Here is a 21,865-nt window from a genome sequence, read left to right on the forward strand (position 1 = left end):
AGACGTTTTTAGGTAAACACACACCTCGAGCCAACTCAGGCTAGCTGGAATTGTTGCTGAAACACTTACATCATAGTCCAACCTTTCAGATAGTGGTCTGCTGTTAAAAACTTGTGGTTACTAACCAGAAAAACAGCATACATGAACAATTCTACACATCTGTATCTGTCTCCTATCTATTTATCTCATCCCCACCTTTCTCTCTCTCTCTCTCACCTCACTCACTCTTGCTCTCCATTTCTCCCCTCCCTCCACATTCTTTCAAAGTTCAGCAGTGTACAATGAGTTTGCTCTCTCCACATTTTCACAGCGTAATCTCTTTTTATCCCGACACACCACCGAGCCTTGGCCCGCGGCACGCACATATCCCTCTCTCCCACCCACGGCTGGAATCCGCACATCCACACGACTCCTCTGAGCTCCTCTGATTTCTTACGCAGTGCGAGCTTCCCCCTCGTAGCACGTCCAAACGATTTAGTGCTAGTCAAGTCGAATCTTGTTCTTTACTGATTAATGAAGATCAATGAAGTGAAGCATGAGGCATGTCACATAAGAGTCAGTCTTGTTTTGTGCACATGGTATCTCTTTCTCTCTCTCTCTCTCTCTCTCTCTCTGTCTTCTATCTCCCCTACTCGTCTTCTCAGACCTTCATGGTCTGTCCACATCGAGTCCTGGCTACGGAACTCACAAAAAACACTGCTTTACAAACGTAAATCTCACTCCATGTCTGGCTTCAAGCATCTGCACTTTCGCTTAAGCAACTAATGCACTTCTCGAATAGGTGTAATACATGCTCCATCTAGTAATAAATACAGGCAAAACAAGACTGCAACACAGAGGAAAAATACCGAGGTCTGAATACCTATCCCTCTCTCCCCAGCCTTTCTTTCTTTCTCTCTCTCGTATGCTCTTCCCCTCCTCCAGGGTGGGTTGTTAGGGGAGGAGGGAGGCCTGTGCACAGGGACACCGTGTGCCTTTATGAAGCTCAGAGTAGGCTTGCACATTCGCACTCACTGCCCATGTCATTTGTGTGTGTGAGTCTGTGTGTGTGTGTGTGTGTGTGTGTGTGTGTGCATACACACGCGTGTGTCTGTTAGTGTATATGTTTGTTTTGTGTGTCTTTGTCTTTGTGTGTGTGTGTCTTAGTCTGTGTGTCTGTTAGCCTGTGTGGCATGCACTGGTGTACCAAAGAAGGCTTTTCTCATGGCAACCTACAGACTACAGCTACCTGCACTGGACCAGCACAGAAACAAACATTAGCATTGCTCACAGTGGTGTCAGAGGCCACAGAGGAGTTTACTCCTTAGAGAACCACTCCATCGCTACATAGAACTCCCAAAACATGAAACATGTCTCTGGAATGAGTCCTTTGAGCCTCTGAGACAATGTAAGCTCCCTCGCCGCCACCACCACAAGGAATTTACCATCTTGTTCTGTCTACAACTGAAACTACAGAGGTCGGACAAAATAATGTCACAGTTGCCTTGCGTCTTGAGTTTCCCTTCCTGGAGCTAGTTTTTGGTATGCCTTCAGTATGACTTTAGACACAGTTCCTCATGAAACATTTTACAATTTGGCAGTTTTTGTTACTGAGGCCCCAGTCATTTGTGCTGCAACAATTTACCCAAAATGCCACTGGCATTATTGATTTATGTCAAAACGTTGGAAGAAATATGTTTAAAATATCCTTTTTATCCTTTCTTTTTATCTGTGCAACCACTGTACTTCCCAACAAAAAAAAGTTATAAGTTGAGTCTTTAAGGCAAAATGCGTAGTGCACAACTGGTTGGACTACAGCAGCTGGTCTCACAGTAGCACGCACAGCCAGCACTAGTCAATGGTTTGCATAAAGCATTACCAGAGGCAATAATCTACACTGATAACAGCTGTCTATCTGGGCACGGCTTCAATGTCCAACAGAGCAACCCCACCTCTCCAGAGGTCTAACATAATATGAGGCACTGACATTTTATTGGCCCCCATCCAGCGACACATGTTGTGGTCCCGTGTGTGTGTGTGTGTGTGTGTAAGAATGTGTCTGTAAGAGTGTGTGTGTGAGGGAGGGAGAGAGAGAGAGAGACAGGGGAGCTGTCCAGACAGGTCCCAGCTGTGATTGCAGGCGACGCGACTGCTGATCATGGCGCCTGTGCAAGGGACGAGCAGCAGCAGGAGTGCAGTCGAGGTGGACGTGTGAGACGCACAACCACACACATCTCTGTCCTGAACTCCTGCCTGATAATCACCAGGCCGCCCCACTGCAGATGCCTCTGCTTGCTCTAAGTAAATATTTTCTCTGATGGAGGGAGGCAGTCTACAGAGAGAAAGAGAGAGAGAGAGATAGAAAGAGGGAGAATATACTTTTCTTAATCATACACTGCTTGATAACACATGCAAAACCTTCCGGTTTGCGTTGCCATCGCCACTCGTACGTGTCTTCCGTATTTCTTGTTACTAGGCATTGCATAACAAACCATAATAAACATTATGCAATTTCCTTGCAAACTCTCGCAAGCTGCATGTGTTTGTATCTGATGGTGATATGGTAAGAAGTCCATGTGTGTCTTGGGTTCCTGAATACCTCTCTTTTCACAGAGAATTCACGGAGGGATAAGAGCTTATGTAACAGCGAACAACAGCCAGCCAGTGAGACTGTAGTAAGAGGAAGCCCCATGTGCACATACGTGCCACATCTGACATGAGTCAGGGAAGCGCAAACCCAGAGCTAGAGGTGGAGCCCCCTGCTGGACACGTTGTGCGGTCTGTTGGAGAGCTTGTTGACTATCTTATGTGCGTTTCAGCAAATAGAGGGACTTTCTTCATTTCGGAGCTGAAGGGGGTTGTTAGGTTTACTCACTCACGCCACCTGGTGTTTATTCTGTATCCCACACAGCTTGAGAAATCATTTAAAGACAAGACTTTATCATGATTACGATCCTGATGTGAAGTCATGATGATTATGGGATGCCGGCTGCTAATACCTAAAGTAGTGGAGGGAGATGTGAGATGAGGCGAAGTACTTGAAGTTAATCTCAGTGTGGAGCCTGCACAGGGAGGACCCAAATATGAGATCAGGAAGTGATAGATAGATAGATAGATAGATAGATAGATAAAAAGCTACTCAAGCCTTCACAGTTTCCAAATTAAACAGGAGGTTTCTTTATAATAAAGCATTTTAATTATTTCACAGGAACAAATATCTATTTACAGAATAAAGCTCTGTATTGACATTCAGATGATTGATGCTGTTCCAGTAGGCACTGATGACAAACAGTGATATATACGGTTGCTTCCCTGGTATGAATATAGCATGGTCATTTTTCGTGGTGGTAAATAGTGGTACATTTTCAAGCGTTTCTGCTTTCTAATGATGCATTTGATGCGGTAATGTATCTCAGTCCTGTTTCTGCTTCAGGGTTGTCTTTGATGTGTAACTCAGAGGTGAGTTATCTATGTTTTCACCCTTTGTTTTTGAAGGAAATACTAAACAGTATTTCTAAATTGTCTCTCAGAATCCTGGATCCCAGGATATTTTCTGCTGGACCTCGGTCTCCTCGTAACAGACAATCTCGTCCCCGGGCTTGAACTCCACGTCCTCGTCCAGAGACAGCCCACACTCCATACCCGTCTTCACCGACTGCACGTCGTCTTTGTGGTGCTTCAGGGCCGTAAGGGAGCCTGCAAGGGACATACCATTTCCCATTTCAGAAGTGTCAGCTTTTAGAGAACAAAAACCTTCTAAAAGTCATTCACTGTGCCATGTAGGAGAAGTCTCTTTCCATGTTTATCTGATTATTTTTGTAGATAAATACATACATACTAAATAGACTAAATACATTCATACTAAATACATAAATGGTAAATAGACTAGATGTACAGAGATGAGGTGATAAACTTGATCAGAACTTTTTTGTTTTGCTTGCATGCCATAATATAACAGTCAGTCTGTTGACCTGTTCTATTCACAGGACCTCACCTTCCCAGAGTATGTCTCGTCCGCGGGTGAGCCGGAACTTCATCTTTTTATCCAGGAGCCCTTTCTGGACCCTGCAGCCAGCCACAGGAACCTTTTTCTTCCCTATCGTCACCGAGAAGGTGGCCAACACCGATGCTTTGCCTGAGACAGAGACGACAAAAAACAATCAACAGGCGTGAGATTGGACCTCAGGATGGACTCCAACCTGGGTTCTAACGGGCTGTGAAGATGCTGACTACATCTTCCCTGTTTTAGAACACAGTTTTTAATTGAATGCACTTTTGCACATATTCCTGTCTGTGTGTTAGCTGACTAACTGTCTGCAGGTGAAAATAATAATTGTTAATTAAGTTAAGTGGGCCACACCCACAGGTGCTCTTTTAAGAAGGGCCAGTGTGTTGGTGTGGGAGAGTCAGACGGATTGATGTGCAAGTTATCGTGTGTTAAACATTTGGATAAATTAAAGAAAGATCTTTTCTAGAATATCCTGTTTTTATCTTTTTTTTAAAAACAAGATGATGAACATATTTTTCACACGGGCCCACGATGTGATGTGGAATGATGTCAGGCAGAATGTCCCATTACATTTATTCATTTAGCAGATGTTTTTATCCAAAGCAGCTTACATATGTCACTTACCCACTGTCCCTAGAGCGGCTCGGGGTTAAGCACCTTGCTCAAGTGAACAACGGTAGAAGCTGGGAATTGAACCCACAAGTTTTTATGGTACCGCATGCTAAACCAGCTCCTTAGACACTCCACCACCACCCCAACTCCAACAACAACATCAACCCCAACATCAATATTAACCCCAACCTCAATCCCAACATCAACCCCCCCACCCCACAGTGGTGTGTTGTCTAATGCCGATTTACCAATGACATTCTCCTGGATGGTCGGGGGCAGTTTGCTGCTCAGCTCTTCCTTCAGGTCGTCGATGAGCTTATAGATGATCTTATGCAGCTTCACAGGGACAGACTTCTTAGCAGCCATTTGTTGGATGGGCTTGTTGGCCTCGACGTTAAAACCGTATATTATACCTGAAAAACATACACACACATAGACAATCATATAGTTACTCACACATACTGATGATTTTCTTATGGTAGCAGTACAACCAAAACTAAATTTAACAATTTGTTTGACTAGTGCATGAGTTTGTTAGCTTTGACAATGAAACTTTATTTCCTACAAAACTTTTAATTCCTACAAAAATGGGCATAGATACATGGACAGAGACAAGAGAAAGGCAAAAACAGAGACTGATATTTTGTTTTTGGTGGCAGAGAGTCCAATTTAATCTAATTGCGTGGCTAACCTGAGAATGTTTCTGCCATGTTGATGTCATTCTCTGTGATGTCGCCAACTCCAAAGTGCACAATGTCCATCTGGCACTGGTAGTGGGCATCGTAACTCTCCAGGATATTTAAGATGGCCTCCACAGACCCATCCACGTCACCTAGCAACACAAGATGTGGGTTAAAGGGGCTGATGCAAGAAGGCTATGAAGCTTGTTATATTAGTATACATGTGTGCCACCGACTACACCTGCATACACACACACACACACACACACACACGCACACACACGCACACACACACACCACGCACACACACACACACACACACACACACACACAAACTCCTCCCTCCCTCACTCCCTCTCCTTTTATGTCTCAGGTCCTCTATCCACACACACACACACACACACACACACACACACACACACACACACACACCCTCACTCAGTATCCTTTTATTTCTTTGAACCTATGTCCACACACACACACACACACACCCTCACTCAGTATCCTTTTATTTCTTTGAACCTATATTCACACACACACACACACCCTCACTCAGTATCCTTTTATTTCTTTGAACCTCTATCCCCACACACACACACACACACACACACCTTTAATGATGAGCGGTACGGTGAGCTGCTCGCTGTCGCCGCTCCTCTCGCTGGGTCTCTGCGCCATGCGGTGCTTGTTGGCGCGGTACATGGCCGCCTTGCGCTGGCGCCAGCTCAGGTGGGCCAGGCTCTCGCGCTCGCGCCGGTAGCTCTCCTGGTGTTCGCGCTGCTTGGCCTCGATGGCCTGCTGCTCGTCCTTCAGCTTGTCCTGCTCCTCGGCGTACTCTCGCCACTCCACAACCTCCCTCGCCCTTTGCTGGAGAGGAAGAGAAGAGAGGAAGAGGAGGGTTGAGAGGATGAGGAGAGAGGATGAGGAGAGAGGAAGAGAGAGGAAGAGGAGGGTTGAGAGGATGAGGAGAGAGGAAGAGAGAGGAAGAGGAGGGTTAAGAGGATGAGGAGAGAGGAAGAGAGAGGAAGAGGAGAGAGGAAGAGGAGCATTGAGAGGATGAGGAGAGAGGAAGAGAGGGTTGAAGAGAAGAGGAGGCTAGGATGAAAACACTGAAGGGCAATTTGTAGTTAAGGCGAAAAGTGTCGCTCAACAAAATATGACATAAAATAGACATCTGCTAGCCATACATCAAAAAATTGAAATGGTGCAGACATTATCACATACTCTGATTGAATATCAACTCAAATGTCTACTGGAGTTCAAGTTATATTGTGTGCAGGGGTGCTGTTAGAAAATGTTGGCCCTCTGAATGAAAATAATTATGGGACCCCCAAAATGCTAGGGGGTCTGGGGGCACTTGATAAATTGAGACTTAAAATGTATTACTTATATTGATTATAGCATATTACAAAATAGCCTATAAAAACCCTATTTTAACACTAACACAATATTAAGAAAGTGTATTAGGAGTTTGATCTCTTCACATAGACAACATCAATAGAGTATCTCCTGAGCAACGATAGTCTAGCAGCTTTGAATAATGTAAAGGGGACACCTGTTAAACTCACCTCCACATGACATTTACTGAGGGTAGAAAAATTTAAATACAACCAAAGCTGAAAAGCCTTGACAGGAAGGGACATGAAACTAGCTGTCAGAGCTACGTGACTACATGCACATACTATGTGACAGTATGCACAAAATGAAAGCAGTCATAGAAACACAGCCTTCCTATTTGTGTGTGTGTTTGTGTGTGTTTGAGACTCTATATCTTGTCACTATTCCGCTAACTCACAGCTACGTGACTACAGTGCATATGCAGAGACTATGTGGCCGCATGCACAAATTCAAATGAAAGTAAACAGAACCACAGAGCCTATTTGTGTGGAAATAGGCTGGACTAGTCCACTGAAATCTTTCCACACTGTTAAAAAAGTATGTACAGACTACAGCATATATAATCCTCACCACATTTACATGTATTCATTTAGCAAAAATATCATGTCGACTTTAACGTTGTGACATGTCACCATTAAACATGAAATTTCAAGAATAAGGTTGAAATATCATGTCGACTTTAATCTCACATTATGTCTTTATTCTTGACATTGTGTAGCCTAGATGATTTGGAATTAGCCTAGATGATTTGAAATTATAACTAAAGCATCAGGTTTAGCAACAAGGAAATCCTCACTGTTTTAAAGTCAAGAATTAAGATAAAAGGACAAGAATAAAGTCAACATGATATTTTAACTTTATTCTTGAAATTTCGTGGGCAAATTTTTTTTTTCTTCATGTGTGGCCCAAATACTTCATTGTAGCCTACAGTTCCGCAACATCATTCGAGAACAATTTGTTTTTGTCAAGCGACACTCGTCACCTGAACTATAAATTGACCTTTGGGAAGAAAGGAGAAGAGAAAAGGGAAAGACGTGGCAGAAGAAAACTGGAAAAAAGAGATAAAGAGAGAGATAGAGAGCAGAGAAGAAAAAAACGTGGATAGATGAAGAGGAGCTACAAAAGAAGAAGAGGAGTGAAAGAGAGCAAAATGCTTCTGCTTCACTACGTCGGAGGAGAAAGAAGAAGGGAGGGAAGTGCCAACAGGTAAAACGTGGGGGTCTAGGATGAGGAAGAGATGGAGGAAAAGAGGAGAGGAGAACTGAAAAGGTGAGAGGGGAGAGAGTGCTTCTGCTCCACCGTGTCTGAAGTGTCCAGGGTGAGGAAGAGTGATGAGGAATGAAGGAGGAGAGGAGAGGAGAGCTGAAAAGAGTGTGTAAGAAGACAGTGTGAAAGAGAGAGCAGAGTTTTGAAGAAAAGTAGGGAAGACTGCCAAAACAGAAGTGCAGAGAAAGAATGTAGGAACCCAGGAGGAAAGAGAGGATGAGGAGGCACCTAAAAAAGAGGGGTGTTCCCCTAACTTCTCTCCCGTAGGCCTCACCTCCGACTCCACCTCCTGGATCTCCTCACCAGCCGAGGGCAGCTCCTTCCAGCCCACGATCTGGACCGCCGAGCTGGGCCCCGCTTCGCTCAACAGCCGGTCGTTCTCATCGAACAGGAAGCGCACCTTGGCCCAGGTCTTCCCCGCCACCAGTGTAGAGCCTCGCCGTATGGTGCCACGCTGGATGATCGCTGTGGTGACGGGTCTGAGAAGAGGGGAGCACACGGCATCATGGGTAAGGTTTTGCAGTGCACATTGTGTTTGTTGATGCAGTGATTATATATCACCTATTATCCACCCCTCACACCATGCAGGTTAATTGACTTACAGACTAAAATATAGCAAAAAAACAACAAACGGAAAGCAAGCAGAGACATATTTATAAAACAGAGACCATAGAAATACAAGAACCCAAGTGAAATATAGGCCATTTATACATATTTATAAAACAGAGACCATAGACATACAAGATCCCAAAAATAGAGAAATAGAGAACATTCACTCATTCATGGTTAATACATAATGTTAGGAATACAGGAATGGACGAGTTTACAGATCAAAAACAAAAAAGATAAGTTATGATCAATGACAAAAATGCAATGATGATGATAAAATGGACAGATGTACCCTTTGCCCTTGTCTGTGCGACTCTCAACGACTGTGCCCTCCATCAGACCTGAGGGGTCAGCTTTCAGCTCCAGCACCTCCGCCAGCGTCACAGTCGCCTCTGCCAGCTCCATCAGGTTATCACCCTAAAACACACACACACAAACGTGCACACGCACGCACACACACACACACACACGAAATATACTTACTGCTCATATCTCATTAAAGATGACAGCAAGAGGACTATGCAGAGTGTGGAATTGTGGACTGCACCTTTAAGACAGTTTGGATGTTTAAAAAAAAAAAAAAACTTTTTACAAACTTTCTTTAAAGAAGCCCTATGCAACAATTTTAGCAAAAAATACCTTAATTATGCAGGTTGAGAGTCGTTCTGATGGTTCTACAACACTTTTTGGGTCGTTTGGTGGGTGCTTCGTCTCCCCCTAGTGCTTCTCCGCAGAAAAACCGAATATGCAACTTTCTGGTCGCGGTCCGAATACATCCGGATGTAACTCAGCGGAAGTATCCATTCTCGCCTCGAAAATGTAGTCAGATTGTAGTTTGCTGTTGAAATTGTAAGTAACCTACCCTTGGGTGAACTTCGTTTTTGTAATGTGGTTTGATAGTCTCTTGAACAATGTGTTTGCTCGACTGTTTTATTGTGAGCCCTGTATGTGTTTAGCTTGGTTTCTTGATGGCTAGCTCGCTAGCGCGTGGGGGGTTAGCTTAGCAGTCTTGCTACCGAAGCTGCAGGGGGAGCTATGTCGTGAAAAAAAGCGAGCCCAAATCAGGCGAAAACCCAGAAACAGCGAAGGAATAACCAGACCTGCATAGGGCTTCTTTAAGGCCCAGTCTGTCATTCGTGAAGTCTGCAATTCCACACTCCTCATGGTCCTTTAGCTGTCATCTTTCGTGAGATGTAAGCTTACGTATATTTCATCTTCATGTAGCTTTCTATCTTTAATTCTTTAATGTGTGTGTGTGTGCTTATGTACTGTAGGGCTGAGGGCTTCGTACCTTGAGAGCGGACACGTGGATGGCCTGGACGTCACCTCCGTACTCCTCGCAGACGATGTCATGGGCCAGCAGCTGCTCCTTGACCCGCTTGGGGTCCGCCTGAGGCTTATCGCACTTGTTCACCGCCAGGATGATGGGCACTGGGGACGCCAGAGGCGACATCGCACACGTGAGGAAAACACAGCCAACACGGCGGAGGACGCAAAACAAGAACAACACACACACACCAAAGTACCGGTACATTCCATCCTCCAGGGTTTATTTAGGAACTGGAGGTTAAAAACGCCAGGTATAATCATCACAATCACACCAGGGCCACCAGAAAAATAGTGATCGAGGTCCACCAGGGGGTTTGTCCGATGTTCGATGACCAAAGGGTTTGTCTGTACAATTACGTCTGATTAGAATTGAAAAATGATTGGATCTGGACTGATCTTGTGGTGTGTTTCATTTTCTAATGTTGCTCAGTTAGGTTGTTAGCAATATTGTTCAGTAGGTCTAGATTTCCAAATGCTTTTATCAATATTTAGTCTCCTCTTAGCTGAAGCTGCATGCCTGCTTATACATTGTAAATGCCCTCTATTCTATCCTCTAGTCACCAAAAAGTTGCAGTCACGCACCTTTGGATTTTTTGGCCAGCTGTATGGACTCGATGGTCTGGTTCATGACCCCGTCGTCCGCAGCAACCACCAGGATGATGATATCGGTAACCAGGGCTCCACGCGCCCTCATGGCAGTGAACGCCGCGTGGCCCGGAGTGTCCAGGAACGTGATCTTCTCTCCGGAAGGCAGCTGGACTGGAGGGAGATCCAATCAATATGCACAGTGAGATACACGTATATCACACAAATAACGACATTGCCGTTAAATGTAACATTTTTTAAAATTTGGAAATGTTATCGTTCAAAAAAAGAAACTGATATGGAGCCAGAGTGACAGAGCTTCTCTACCCTCTCTGAAAGGTGAATAAGGTGACAAAAATGCCAAAACCTGGAACTTTGTGGATTGAGAAAGTTAAAAGCTTTTATTAACTAGGTCTGTAGTATTAAAAACAAACACCAACATGTATCGGCACTAAACCTTTATCAGGTTATTGGTTATGTTGATGACCAAAATCAGGTCATCTGTGAACTACTCCTGGAATCACATGCTGTTTAATGTTTATCAGAAGGTACCATGCAAGAATGCACATCTTTGTTTCAAATGCGTAAATTGGTCTCTGTGAACAGCAAAAACTTCTTAGCAGAAGGCATTCTAGAGCAGCCTTCAAAATGCTCTGACATGTTAACAGAGAACAGTACAGTGTACTGCAAACAACAGTATCCAACAACAACTTACTACACTGTCTCCATAGATTGAATTACAAGTACTATTTACACGTACTGTGTTCCTTTAAAACACTATCACCATTATCGTTAACTGTCCTTACTCCTCCTTACCCAGAAAGGCTCCTATGTGCTGTGTGATGCCCCCGGCCTCCATGGCTGCCACCTGGGTCTTGCGCAGGCTGTCCAGCAGGGTGGTCTTGCCATGGTCCACATGGCCCATGATGGTGACCACCGGGGGGCGACTCACCAGAGCCGCAGGGTCAGCTGGCGGCCTGGAGACGCAAACATTTTTTCAATTTGGGGTTAAATAAAGTAATAAATAAATCAATACATCTATCTATATAAAATGTATCTAATATAATAAATCTATCAATATTGTAATAATAATAATAATAATAATAATATATATGCTATTACAACAGGTATTTAAAAGGGCAGTTGGGAGGTAGGCTGTTGGCCATGGGAGAGAACACAATTCCAGCAGAGGGTCCAGCAGAACAAATGCACAGCAGCACATAAATTGGGAAAGTTTGTTTAGATCCAGTGACACTGCAGTCATGGAAACGGAACGTCACACTTCGGTACTCTGTTGGGAAAATCCCTGAGCATCTATTACACCAAAGTATGATGCCAGTGTCACCTATCTTCGAGGGAGCACATTCCAAAATGGACGCATACCAGAAAGCAAGCGAGCACACAATAGACAGCAAACAGTAAACCTGTCTCTCTCTCTTACTGTCTCTGGACATCTTTGTTCTCCCTGACTTTGACCTCAGCCAGTCGGGCGTATTTGTACTTCATTCCCGAGCGCTTCACCACCTCCTTGATCCACTTCTCCTCCAGGTACGCGTCCGGCTCCAGCTCGTCTATGTCCACCTCGGTGTTCAGGAGGGCCTCGTACACATGATCTGACCACCAAGGAGATGAGGAGTAATGTTAACCTGCTGTCATTTGGTCCATACAGGTCTAGATATGCCAAGAGTGCCCGCACAGAAAGCAATGACCTAAAGACTCAGATGACTCAGTTAAAGTATGGCTGCACGATTTGGGGAAAATATCTAATTGCGATTTCTCTGACATATACTGTGATTGAGTGCATTCCATCCTCCAGGGTTGATATAGGAACTGGAGGTTAAAAAGAACAACATACACCAATGAACTGATTTAGTTCAATATTCCAAATGTCTCTTTAATTTGTGCCACCCCTGATTGGTGAGCATGGCCAGTGCACAAGAAGCACAGCACCCCCGATGGATTGTGAAGCTCAAGCTCATGTGAAGCTAGTATAGTATAGTATATATACTCTTTTGAGGGAATTTCCCGTGAGGGAAATTTGGTCTCTGCATTTATCCCAATCCGTGAATTAGTGAAACACACTTAGCACACAGTGAGGTGGAGCACACACTAATCCCGGCGCAGTGAGCTGCCTGCAACAACAGCGCCGCTCGGGGAGCAGTGAGGGGTTAGGTGCCTTGCTCAAGGGCACTTCAGCCGTGCCTACTGGTCGGGGTTCGAACCAGCAACCCTCCGGTTACAAGTCCGAAGCACTAACCAGTAGGCCACGGCTGCCCCAAAGCTGAAGTATTTCTGTGCCCCTCAAGCACTACGCACACCCACCAAGCAGAAGTGGCACAGTGAAGGAGGATGACATGAATATATGTCATAAATGTGACAAATTAACTGTGCACGATTATTTGTAGCTTTTGCGATTTAGGTAATTGCATTGGTTCATATCGTGATTGCAGCCCTACATTAGAGTACATCCAACAGAGGTTAATAATGAATGGCTAGAGTTATCATTGGAAGAACATTACTTTGCAGTCATAGATGTGCTTATCAACAGATTTGTTCATCTATGTATGTGCCATACCAATGTCTTTATTCATGGCCTGGGCCAATTCAGACACAGTCATGTGCTGCTTGATTTCCACCTCCTGTTTCTCCTGCTTCTCGATTTTCTTTGGTTTGGGATTGTACTTCTTGCCTTTCCCAGCAGGTAGTTTACCCTAGGATCATGGTGACAGTACACACAAACATGCACAAACACATAAAACACAGACACACACACACACACACTTAATTTCTGCAATGAAGGAACTCCTGTACACAGTAGCTGGTACATGGTTATGCAACACCTGCAATGACCAATGCAACACAAATCAGATTACCTTACCATGCCCTCAAAGGAGAGTTTAGAATAATGTAGTGAACTGAGCCTAGCTGGTTCATGACTGAACTCCCATAATGCTGTGCAGTGTATGTGTGTGTGTGTAATGTTGATGTTGGTTTTAGTGAGAGTGATTGTTTTTACCTTGTCATGTATGTGTTAGCTGGTATAGTCTTTCTTTATGTTGTACCTCATGTGTTTACCCCGTGTATTGTAGGGGACTACCCTGTTTGTGTATCGTGCTTGTTTAATTGACCTCCCTTGTGTTGCCTGTGTAATGACGTTTGTGTGTCTTGGTGCGTAACCAATAAAACCATTCTGAGACAACTTTGCAGTTTGTTACAATAATAACAAACAAACATTACACTTTTACTATTTTAAAGGACAAACCAGTCTTTCTTGGTCAGCAGAGATTTTGACAGTCTTTTCTATTTCTACTTATATCGAGCGGGTCATGTTGTTACCTGCTTTGCTGCCAGATAGCGAACCTGATAGCAGGTGAAAGGGGGCACAGGGGTCCATGCCGGAGAGAAGGCTGGCTGGGGCCATGGAGAGAGGGAAACGTCCGGGCGCGGTATGGAGGTCGCCCTCCTCAACAACATAGTCATCCTCCTCATCACTGAACTGGACACACAGACGGGTTTTAGCTCCAGTTTTTGTATAGGCTAACACAATATGGCAATGTGAGTTAATAGTCTATGTATTAATAAAATAGATTAGATCAAAACATTCACGTCACTGATGTCTTCACACAAAACTCTCTTAGTGTGCACTGCAGGTAGGAAGGAATGAATGGGATGCCAGCCAACTAACTGTGAGTGGTATTTTTGGTTTACCCCCAAATGAAAACAACAAGGTCAAGGTGATAATGTTAACAAACTAAGCGAAATTAGACATGTGTTACTTGCAACTGATACAAAACTGGTCGCTGTAAGCACATTCTGAAATGTGAAAGCACTTGAGATTGTGTGCCTTGGTAACAGGAGATTTAATCCTTCCTCGGTCAAACTACAGAAATAAACTAACCTCAAACGTTTACGAAGCTTGCAAGAATGTGTCAATCCATGTTCGGAGATCCGTGAGGTTATGAAAATGTTAATAAACGTATAGTGGTACAGAGTCACCGGTTTCAGATGTCATCATAAGGGCGCCGCCATGACACAATCTCCCACAATGCTGTTCGGTATTACGGGACGTCATTCGCTTGTTTACGCGTTTGCATGTTGCCCATGCGAAGAAGTGTGTTTGGCAGCATTAATATCTTGACGGTGTAGTTCCTCTAACACTGAATTACTCAGTTCCCTAGCAAAGAAAAGGCCATGGAACATTCTCCTGTTACTGTTACGGTAAGCTTTTGTTTGTCAGTTCCTCAGTAATCAACGTTATGATGACATGGGATGGCTAGGCTAACTGACTAGCCTATCTGTTTAGATTAGCTACGTTACTTTCCTCCACTACTTCATGCAGAACTCAACCCTGACATAACTTTACAAATGTACAGCTTACAATGTACAGAGATATGTTTGCATGTTTTATTTTTGATGTAAATGTCAATGAGCGGCAATTTAACCTCTACCTATACAGCCAGCAGCATCATGTAATGTAGTAGAATAGTAACAGATAAGCAACGACATCTATTTTCTTAAAAGAGAAAAATTCTATTGCTAAACTGTTTTTTACACGTCATGGTTTTTCACGACAGAATCAATTGAAACAGGGAACCTGGGTGGGTCTCATTAACCGCTAACAGACCACTAACTTCAGAGTGTCTGTTGTAGCCATTTGGAGTGCTCATGTTGACTAAGTGTGTTTGTTAAATCTTGTCTTCAATCAGCATGATCTAGAAGAGGAGATGGACACCCATCCGATCCAGGATGAGAACCAGCACATGCGTATGTTGCTCTTGCGGCTGGAGAGGAGGCTGATGGAGCTGAGTCAGGAGATGAGCATCCAGGAGAATCTCAACCAGCTCCTTAGACGACAAGAGCAGGAGCTGGAGGAGAGCCTGGAGGAGAGGGACAGCAGACTCACCGAGGCCCTGGAGGTAGATGATAACAACAACAACAACACATTGCACTTTTCAAGGCATCCAAAGCATTTTACAGTGAAGGAGGAACCTCACTAACCACCACTAATGTGTAGCACCACAATGCTCACCACACACCAGCTTGAGGTGGTTGAGTGAGGGAGTGAATGAGCCAATTACACTGGGGATGATCAGGGGGCCAGACTGAATGGGCCAGGTTTGGAATTTAGCCAGTCAAGAAGCAGTGTAAGGCCACGCACATCCCAGGCCAAAATTGGATGGGGGCAGAATCCAGTACAAGAGTATGCAAATAGAATAAGGGATGATTTGCACACCAGATAGCTCCCATTCAGTTTTTCTTTTTTATTTGGTTCGTGGCGTTTCGAGCCTTGTGGCTCTTCCTCAGACTTACAGACAGGAATTTAGCCAGGGCATCAGGGAACCCCCTTACTCTTTGAGATAAGGGCCCTGGGATCTTTTATGACCGCTGTGGGACAGGGCCTCAGTTTAGCATCAATTATCAAGGACGGGGCCCTCATACTCACAAAGGGCTGAAAGAGAGTGGGATCAGTTACTAAATTAGTAGTGTGCATTCAAAATGTATTGTTACTGTTACATTTAAGGTTAAGGTTTAACGTTTCCATCAGTCAGCAGATTACCTGCCCAATCAGTGACGAGAGGGGATAACGCTATAGTTTCAAATTGTAAGTAGCTTTGGTAAATGGTAGTAGCAACGCCTGCAAATCTAAAATTGCAGTCGGAAGAATGTGTTTATTTACAGCAAAGGTAGGCCGATATACTTTGTTTCCTGACTGCCAATGCTGTTTAGTGTCAGTTTGTAAAGTTTAGGCAAAGTGGGAAGTAACGTTATGAATCCCTGAATAATGTGATTGGTTAGGCTGGAGCAATGATCTCAAAGTTAGTGCCCGTCGCAATGCAAGTGGAAAGGAATCCCAATCAATCATGAGTGACCAGACTCTATTCTCTTCGTGAATGGCTTTTGTTTACCAGCTATTAAAATTGTGCCAAGCTTGGGCAATGGTATCTTGTTGCACATATCTTATAAATACAGTATATAAGATATGTGCAACATATACTGTAGACATTTGTATGTTATTATTAGCAACGACTTTGTATCAGGGCCTAAAGCTCCTCACTTCTAATAATGTGATCGTGTGACAGACTATCAACAGCCTGCAGAGCGAGAGGGAGAACCTACAGCAGCAGCTGCAAGCAATGCAGGAAGAAACAGAGATAGAGAACAGGTATGACTGACCCCGCACATTTATAGCCATAGTGCTCTTGTTGTAGGAGGTTTACCACTTACTCTGAGTTAACTTACCCAGGTTTGTCACTGAACTACGTACTTGCAATACCCCCCTTAGAAAGCATCAGAATGAAAGGCAGACATGCCCCCAGTCACCCCAGCCATGCACAGCCAACAGTGACGCTGAAGAAAAGGTACTCCCTCTCCTTTCTTCGTGTTCTCATTTTCAACCGCAGGGGTCTAAATACGTAAAAATGTTTCGCACTTCATACTTTACATTGACCATAGAAACCTATCCTGTGTCAATGTTCAGGGTGGTGTGTTTTCAGATTTCAGACTTATTTCACATTTCAAAGCATCTGAAGTCTATTGTATGCATGTTTGTATACTGCTGTATTTTGCAGTCACTCTGTGATACTTGATCTATCCTAAAAGTCTTTTTTTCTGTTTGTGCTCGTACACCAAGGCTCACTGTTCTTGGGAGTCCAGTTCCACAGCCACAGGAAGTGACATTGAAAGGCCGCCACGTCCTGTCCAGCTCAGTATGGCCTTGTTATCAGTGAGGCTGGTGGACTGCAGAGCGAAGCTCGGACCAGATGGATGTGTTCACGTGGCACAGTGAAGGCATTCGTTCGCATGAACTGATGGGAATGCCTTTTTTTTTTTTTTTTTTACTTGGAAGCAGTCTCCGTAAGCCAACCCTGAGAAAACACAGGAGACGCAAGGGTCAGATTAAGGCTTTGAAATAAACACTCTGTGGTGTCTCTTGAAGGCGATCATGTAAATATAAGTCTGCACTGTAATGGTTGTACATAAAATGGCTATTTTCAGAGGGAAAGTTTATTATTATGTTGTCTTTTTTTTTCGTCCGTTGTTGTTCTTGAGGTCAATTTTAGAACTGCTTAAGCTCTTTTGTGACAAGTATCCCTTCCCCACTGCCTCTCTAGCCAGTGGACCGGCTCATGAAGTATCACAAGAGGCACCCTGGAGTGTACGGACACCCAAAGAGTTCAGACCAGAGGGATTTTTCTTTTTTTCATTCGAGCGAGTCCATACGGCATTGGCACCGGACCAGTATGCACTTTGATTTAGTCAGTAAGGACGCTCAAAGGCTAAACTCCCTTCTTTAGTTGGCCATGTAAAGAGAATATCAGTAAATGTATAAAACAGTGTATTATACACAAGCATATTTTCCATGTACTGCTTCATGTGTGATTATACTTTATCCATCTCAACGAGGAGAGCAAACATACAATGGTTCCTCATATACAGCAGCAGCATGACTTTAGTTCCTCCTTCCTGTAAAACTATGGGTAGCGTGCTGTGCATCAAGGGAATTATGACAAAATTATGACATGCTGTGCATCAGGCTTGTGCAAAATTCCAGAATTAAATTGAAACTGGCTCTTAAATTCCAATTAAATTCTTGAATTTCACTTGCATTTCAATTGAGGTAGCAAACAGGAAGCAGAATTGCCATTCAAATTGTGCACAACCCTGCTGTGTATCAATGGAATTATGAAAACATTATTACATGCTGTGCATCAATGGAATTATGACAAGCAGTGATGCTTGATGAAATAGGGAAATAGACTTAAGATACTGTATAATATTTCCAGATGGTGAACGAGTCTCGCCCCTAATGCCGTGTAAGCTGTGACATTCCTCAACACTAAAATACTTGAAACCCTACCCATATCCTTTGGCCACTCCCATTAAAATGTGCCATGAAATCTGCCATGTGTAAAAAAACACAAAATTGCTGCTCTCATGTAAACAAGAATAACTAACAGTCCATGGATCAAGAACAACAGAAAAACCTGCTTTTATTTCAGCAGTCAACATTAATCCCACGCCACACTGTAGAACCTGCAGTGCTCTTGCGGGAGCCCAGGCCTTCACCTCCACATGTAAAATGACATGGCTTAATGGATACATTTTAACACTGAATTATAAGCAGCAAGTTTCTCAGCAGGATAGAAAAGACATTGAACAGTTAATTACTTCCTGTGACATACAGGGCAACAACATACAGAGGATACTTGACATACAGAACCCGATCTTTCCTGTGATACTGACACTACAGAACCCCAAAGAACCTGAACCCTTATATTGCATGTGTTACTGACACTTATGACTGACTGATAGCTAACCATGCCCTCCATACATTTGAAGCAGCCCAAAAGAGCTGCTTGCCCTCTATGTGCCCGCAGCTCCAGAAGTGTCTTCGTCTTTCCTGTGCATGCGCATGTGGTGCGACTGCAGGGTCTGCACGTAGCGAAAGGCCTGTCCACACACAATGCAGCGATACGGCTTCTCGCCGGTGTGCACGCGCATGTGCGTCTTGAGCACCTCAGCGCGGGCGAAGGCCTTGCCGCACAGCGAGCACAGGTGAGGCTTCTCTCCCGTGTGCCGCAGCTGGTGCTTGCGCAGCGTGATGCCCTGGGCGAAGCGTTCGCCACACACGGCACACGCGTACGGCCGCTCGCCAGTGTGCGTGCGCCGGTGTGTCTTGAGGTGCTGCGCGCAGCTGAACGAGCGTCCGCAGTCGTGGCACAGGTAGGGGCGCTCGCCCGTGTGTGTGCGCACGTGCTCCTTGAGGCCCGACGTGTTGCGGAATTTCTTGCCGCAGTGCGGACACGAGAGCAAGCGCTCGGACGCGTGCGTCGCCTTGTGCTCCTTCAGCTCGGCCGCACTGGCGAACACCACCCCGCATTTCGAGCACATGTTTCGGTTTTCCTTCCTGTGGCTCGCGATGTGTTGCCTGAGTGACGTTGACGACGTGTACGTCACCTGGCAGTGCGGGCACGGTATCGGCGTGTCCTTGCTAGCGTGGCTCACCAGGTGCGTCATAACGCCGTTCTTCTGGGCGAACGTCTTCTCGCATTTTGTGCAAGAGTATGGTTTCTCTCCCGTGTGGATCCTGTGGTGGACGGTGAGGTGACTTAAAGTCCGGAAACTCTTTCCGCACTCGTTGCACTCATACGGCTTCCCAAGAGGAGGTGGCGGCTTTTCGGCTCCTTCCTCTTCCTTCAGCGGACAGTGGCGCTTTCTTGGTTTTGGTCGTGGAGCGACGTTTTTGTCCTTGTGACTCCTCTGGTGTGCTCTGAGCCCTCTCAGTTTCCAAAATGTTTGATGACAGACCCCACAGGTATGGTGCTGTTTCTTGACCACAATCCTTTTGGGTTGTCGTCGTTTCTTGGAGGGTGCGAGTATATTCTCATCATCAGAACAAGACTGAATTTCTTCATCTGAAACACAACAGACACGGAATGACAATGATTTACTTATATCATTTTTCATGCTCAACCATTTGTGATTAAGAGGTCCATAGGAATATAACGAGGCAGCTACAGTGTGTTTACATATGACTTCTTTCTGATTCTTCAATTTTGCATCCATACAATTAGGAATGAAGTCACTATCTCCATCGCTGTCAAAAGTGTCCTCATCTACTGCCCCCTGTCCACAGCAGTCCATCCCTACAACTCGCACCGCCGCTGAAGACTTCTCTCTGGTGTCATCCACAGATTCAGGACACTCTGAGGTACATGAGATGGCCATGGTGGGTGGATTCGTGTGAGCCTGAAAATGAATTAAAACACACTGTGAAAAGAAAATGGCAGTGAGAAAAGAGGTTCAATATATGTTGATGAGAGGGACATACCCGCATCTGGATTTCATCTTTACTTCTTGTGGGTGGGGCCTTTCTCAGTATTTTCCGGTAGTTTCTGTGTTGGAAAAATAAGGAGATAAATTGACTTACTTTTAATGCTTCAGCACAAGTTGCAAAACATGGCATAGACTTAGAATAGCAAATAATACATATGCATCTATGCATAGGTTATGAAACATATAATATTATCACACAATATAGTATTATCACACAATATGGTCAAATCATCATACCTCTTACGCATGGTCACCTGTTCCTGTAGTGTCTGAACATCGCCTCTCAAAGCTCTGATGGTCTAATTAGGAGAAGCGTGGGGGGGTGGGCAATGAAAAATACTTTCATGCAGAAAGAACAAACATAAATTTTGTCTCTTCTTTGTCTCACCCTTTTAGCCTCGTCGAGTTGTCCTTCTTTCTCTTCCAGCCTCTTGTGGAGGTCTTCGACTTGAAGCTTCAACTGCCGGTTGGACTCGATGTGATCTCGCAATGCGCTGACGAACTCCACTTCATTCTCCCTTAACTTCAACAAGTCTTGTAATGCCAAATCAAGTCTCTCACACTTTAAATGAGAACAGGTTTAAGCAGATAATTAGTTTCGAGTCTCCAATCAGCACACACTGTGTCAGCAAAGAAGTGAAAGTATCTGCCATATCCTTTAAGATAAAATCTGTTCAATTATATAGCATGTTGTTACATGAAAGGATATACATTGTAAAAGCACTTACTGCATCCATGGTTGTTATATTCCCTTCATATCTCAAACGCACAGCGATAGCCTATAACGTTATCTCTTCAACTTTCTGTTCTCTAACGTTGGACTTCATTAGCTCAAGTTTGTGTTTAAAATAGACTACTCAGCCAGGAGTGATGCATAAAACGAGGTCGTTGTAAGCTAGATCTACTCAAACACATACTTGCAAAAATGGTAATGTAACTAGTTAAGTGTCAATCAGAGGATCTTTACTAGTTCCATATGTTTCTAGTCTGTGTTTACGCCTTAACAATCTTTGTTTACACACGTCTTTCCAGAACTGAAAAAATATCCTTCTTCGTTCTGTCGATATCAACCATGGTTTTCTTCAGTGCCCCATGTGGATTGGAGTGGGAAAACAGCAGAAATGATTGGCCTTCGGAGCGAATGTTCAATAATGTGATAGACAGGCTATTTAGTTCTACCAGAGAATGTCTAATAGACGGGCTCTGGTTCTACGAATGAAAATAAATTGTTTAGTTGTCAGATGTCATTTAATTCAGTCAGTTGGATGGTGATATAAAAAGACGTGCATTTCAACCTTAAATCACCCCAATTTTAATTGAAACCACAAGTATAGTATTGTTGTGTAATGTAGGCTACTATGTCTTCATAAGATAAACTCTTCAATATATAAGATAAACACAATTAGCAAGCTTGAGATGCATATTTTGCGTAGTGATGTTGAATGTGAAAATATTTAGTAAACTTAATTTATTTCACTTATTTATAATAAGAACAAGTGCTGCAGTGATCAAAGGGAGCATAGTCAATCAGTAAGATTAGTTGGTGAGGCTCAGAAGAGAT

At 44.1% G+C, this 21,865-nt stretch overlaps 3 protein-coding genes and 1 long non-coding RNA gene across 6 annotated transcripts; 2 read left to right on the forward strand and 2 right to left on the reverse strand.

Moving 5' to 3' along the window:
• Window positions 1-3,158: 3,158 nt before the first annotated feature.
• mtif2 (mitochondrial translational initiation factor 2) lies at window positions 3,159-14,502 on the reverse strand. The gene is made up of 14 exons (XM_048249246.1): window positions 14,366-14,502; window positions 13,804-13,963; window positions 13,043-13,178; window positions 11,909-12,080; window positions 11,284-11,444; window positions 10,465-10,641; window positions 9,845-9,984; window positions 8,846-8,970; window positions 8,219-8,423; window positions 5,892-6,147; window positions 5,292-5,432; window positions 4,849-5,013; window positions 3,974-4,114; window positions 3,159-3,675 (listed from the first exon to the last, which is right to left on the reverse strand). The coding sequence occupies exons 2-14, from the start codon at window positions 13,954-13,956 to the stop codon at window positions 3,506-3,508; spliced, it is 2,142 nt and encodes a 713-aa protein (XP_048105203.1). The 5' UTR covers window positions 13,957-13,963; window positions 14,366-14,502; the 3' UTR covers window positions 3,159-3,505.
• Window positions 9,602-11,915, forward strand: LOC125298561. Its single transcript, XR_007194219.1, has 5 exons — window positions 9,602-9,746; window positions 9,828-10,013; window positions 10,440-10,806; window positions 11,288-11,484; window positions 11,595-11,915. It is a non-coding gene; the product is annotated as an uncharacterized LOC125298561 (long non-coding RNA).
• Window positions 14,503-14,511: 9 nt separating the features above from the next.
• LOC125298520 (tropomyosin-1-like) lies at window positions 14,512-17,473 on the forward strand. The gene is made up of 5 exons (XM_048249303.1): window positions 14,512-14,685; window positions 15,174-15,383; window positions 16,548-16,630; window positions 16,751-16,826; window positions 17,099-17,473. The coding sequence occupies exons 1-5, from the start codon at window positions 14,659-14,661 to the stop codon at window positions 17,252-17,254; spliced, it is 552 nt and encodes a 183-aa protein (XP_048105260.1). The 5' UTR covers window positions 14,512-14,658; the 3' UTR covers window positions 17,255-17,473.
• Window positions 17,474-18,433: 960 nt separating this feature from the next.
• On the reverse strand, window positions 18,434-21,431 carry LOC125298495 (zinc finger protein 391-like). 3 transcript variants are annotated; one of them, XM_048249257.1, is made up of 6 exons: window positions 21,033-21,431; window positions 20,693-20,866; window positions 20,542-20,603; window positions 20,300-20,363; window positions 19,998-20,217; window positions 18,434-19,883 (listed from the first exon to the last, which is right to left on the reverse strand). In XM_048249257.1, the coding sequence occupies exons 1-6, from the start codon at window positions 21,039-21,041 to the stop codon at window positions 18,832-18,834; spliced, it is 1,581 nt and encodes a 526-aa protein (XP_048105214.1). In that variant the 5' UTR covers window positions 21,042-21,431; the 3' UTR covers window positions 18,434-18,831. The 3 variants fall into 3 exon arrangements, with proteins under 3 accessions (XP_048105214.1, XP_048105215.1, XP_048105217.1); XM_048249258.1 differs by having other exon boundaries at window positions 20,037-20,217; window positions 21,033-21,428; XM_048249260.1 differs by lacking the exons at window positions 20,542-20,603; window positions 21,033-21,431 and having other exon boundaries at window positions 20,693-20,833.
• Between the last annotated feature and the right edge of the window lie 434 nt (window positions 21,432-21,865).

This window comes from Alosa alosa, chromosome 7 (genome assembly GCF_017589495.1).
Source record: "Alosa alosa isolate M-15738 ecotype Scorff River chromosome 7, AALO_Geno_1.1, whole genome shotgun sequence".
NCBI classification, from domain to species: domain Eukaryota; kingdom Metazoa; phylum Chordata; class Actinopteri; order Clupeiformes; family Clupeidae; genus Alosa; species Alosa alosa.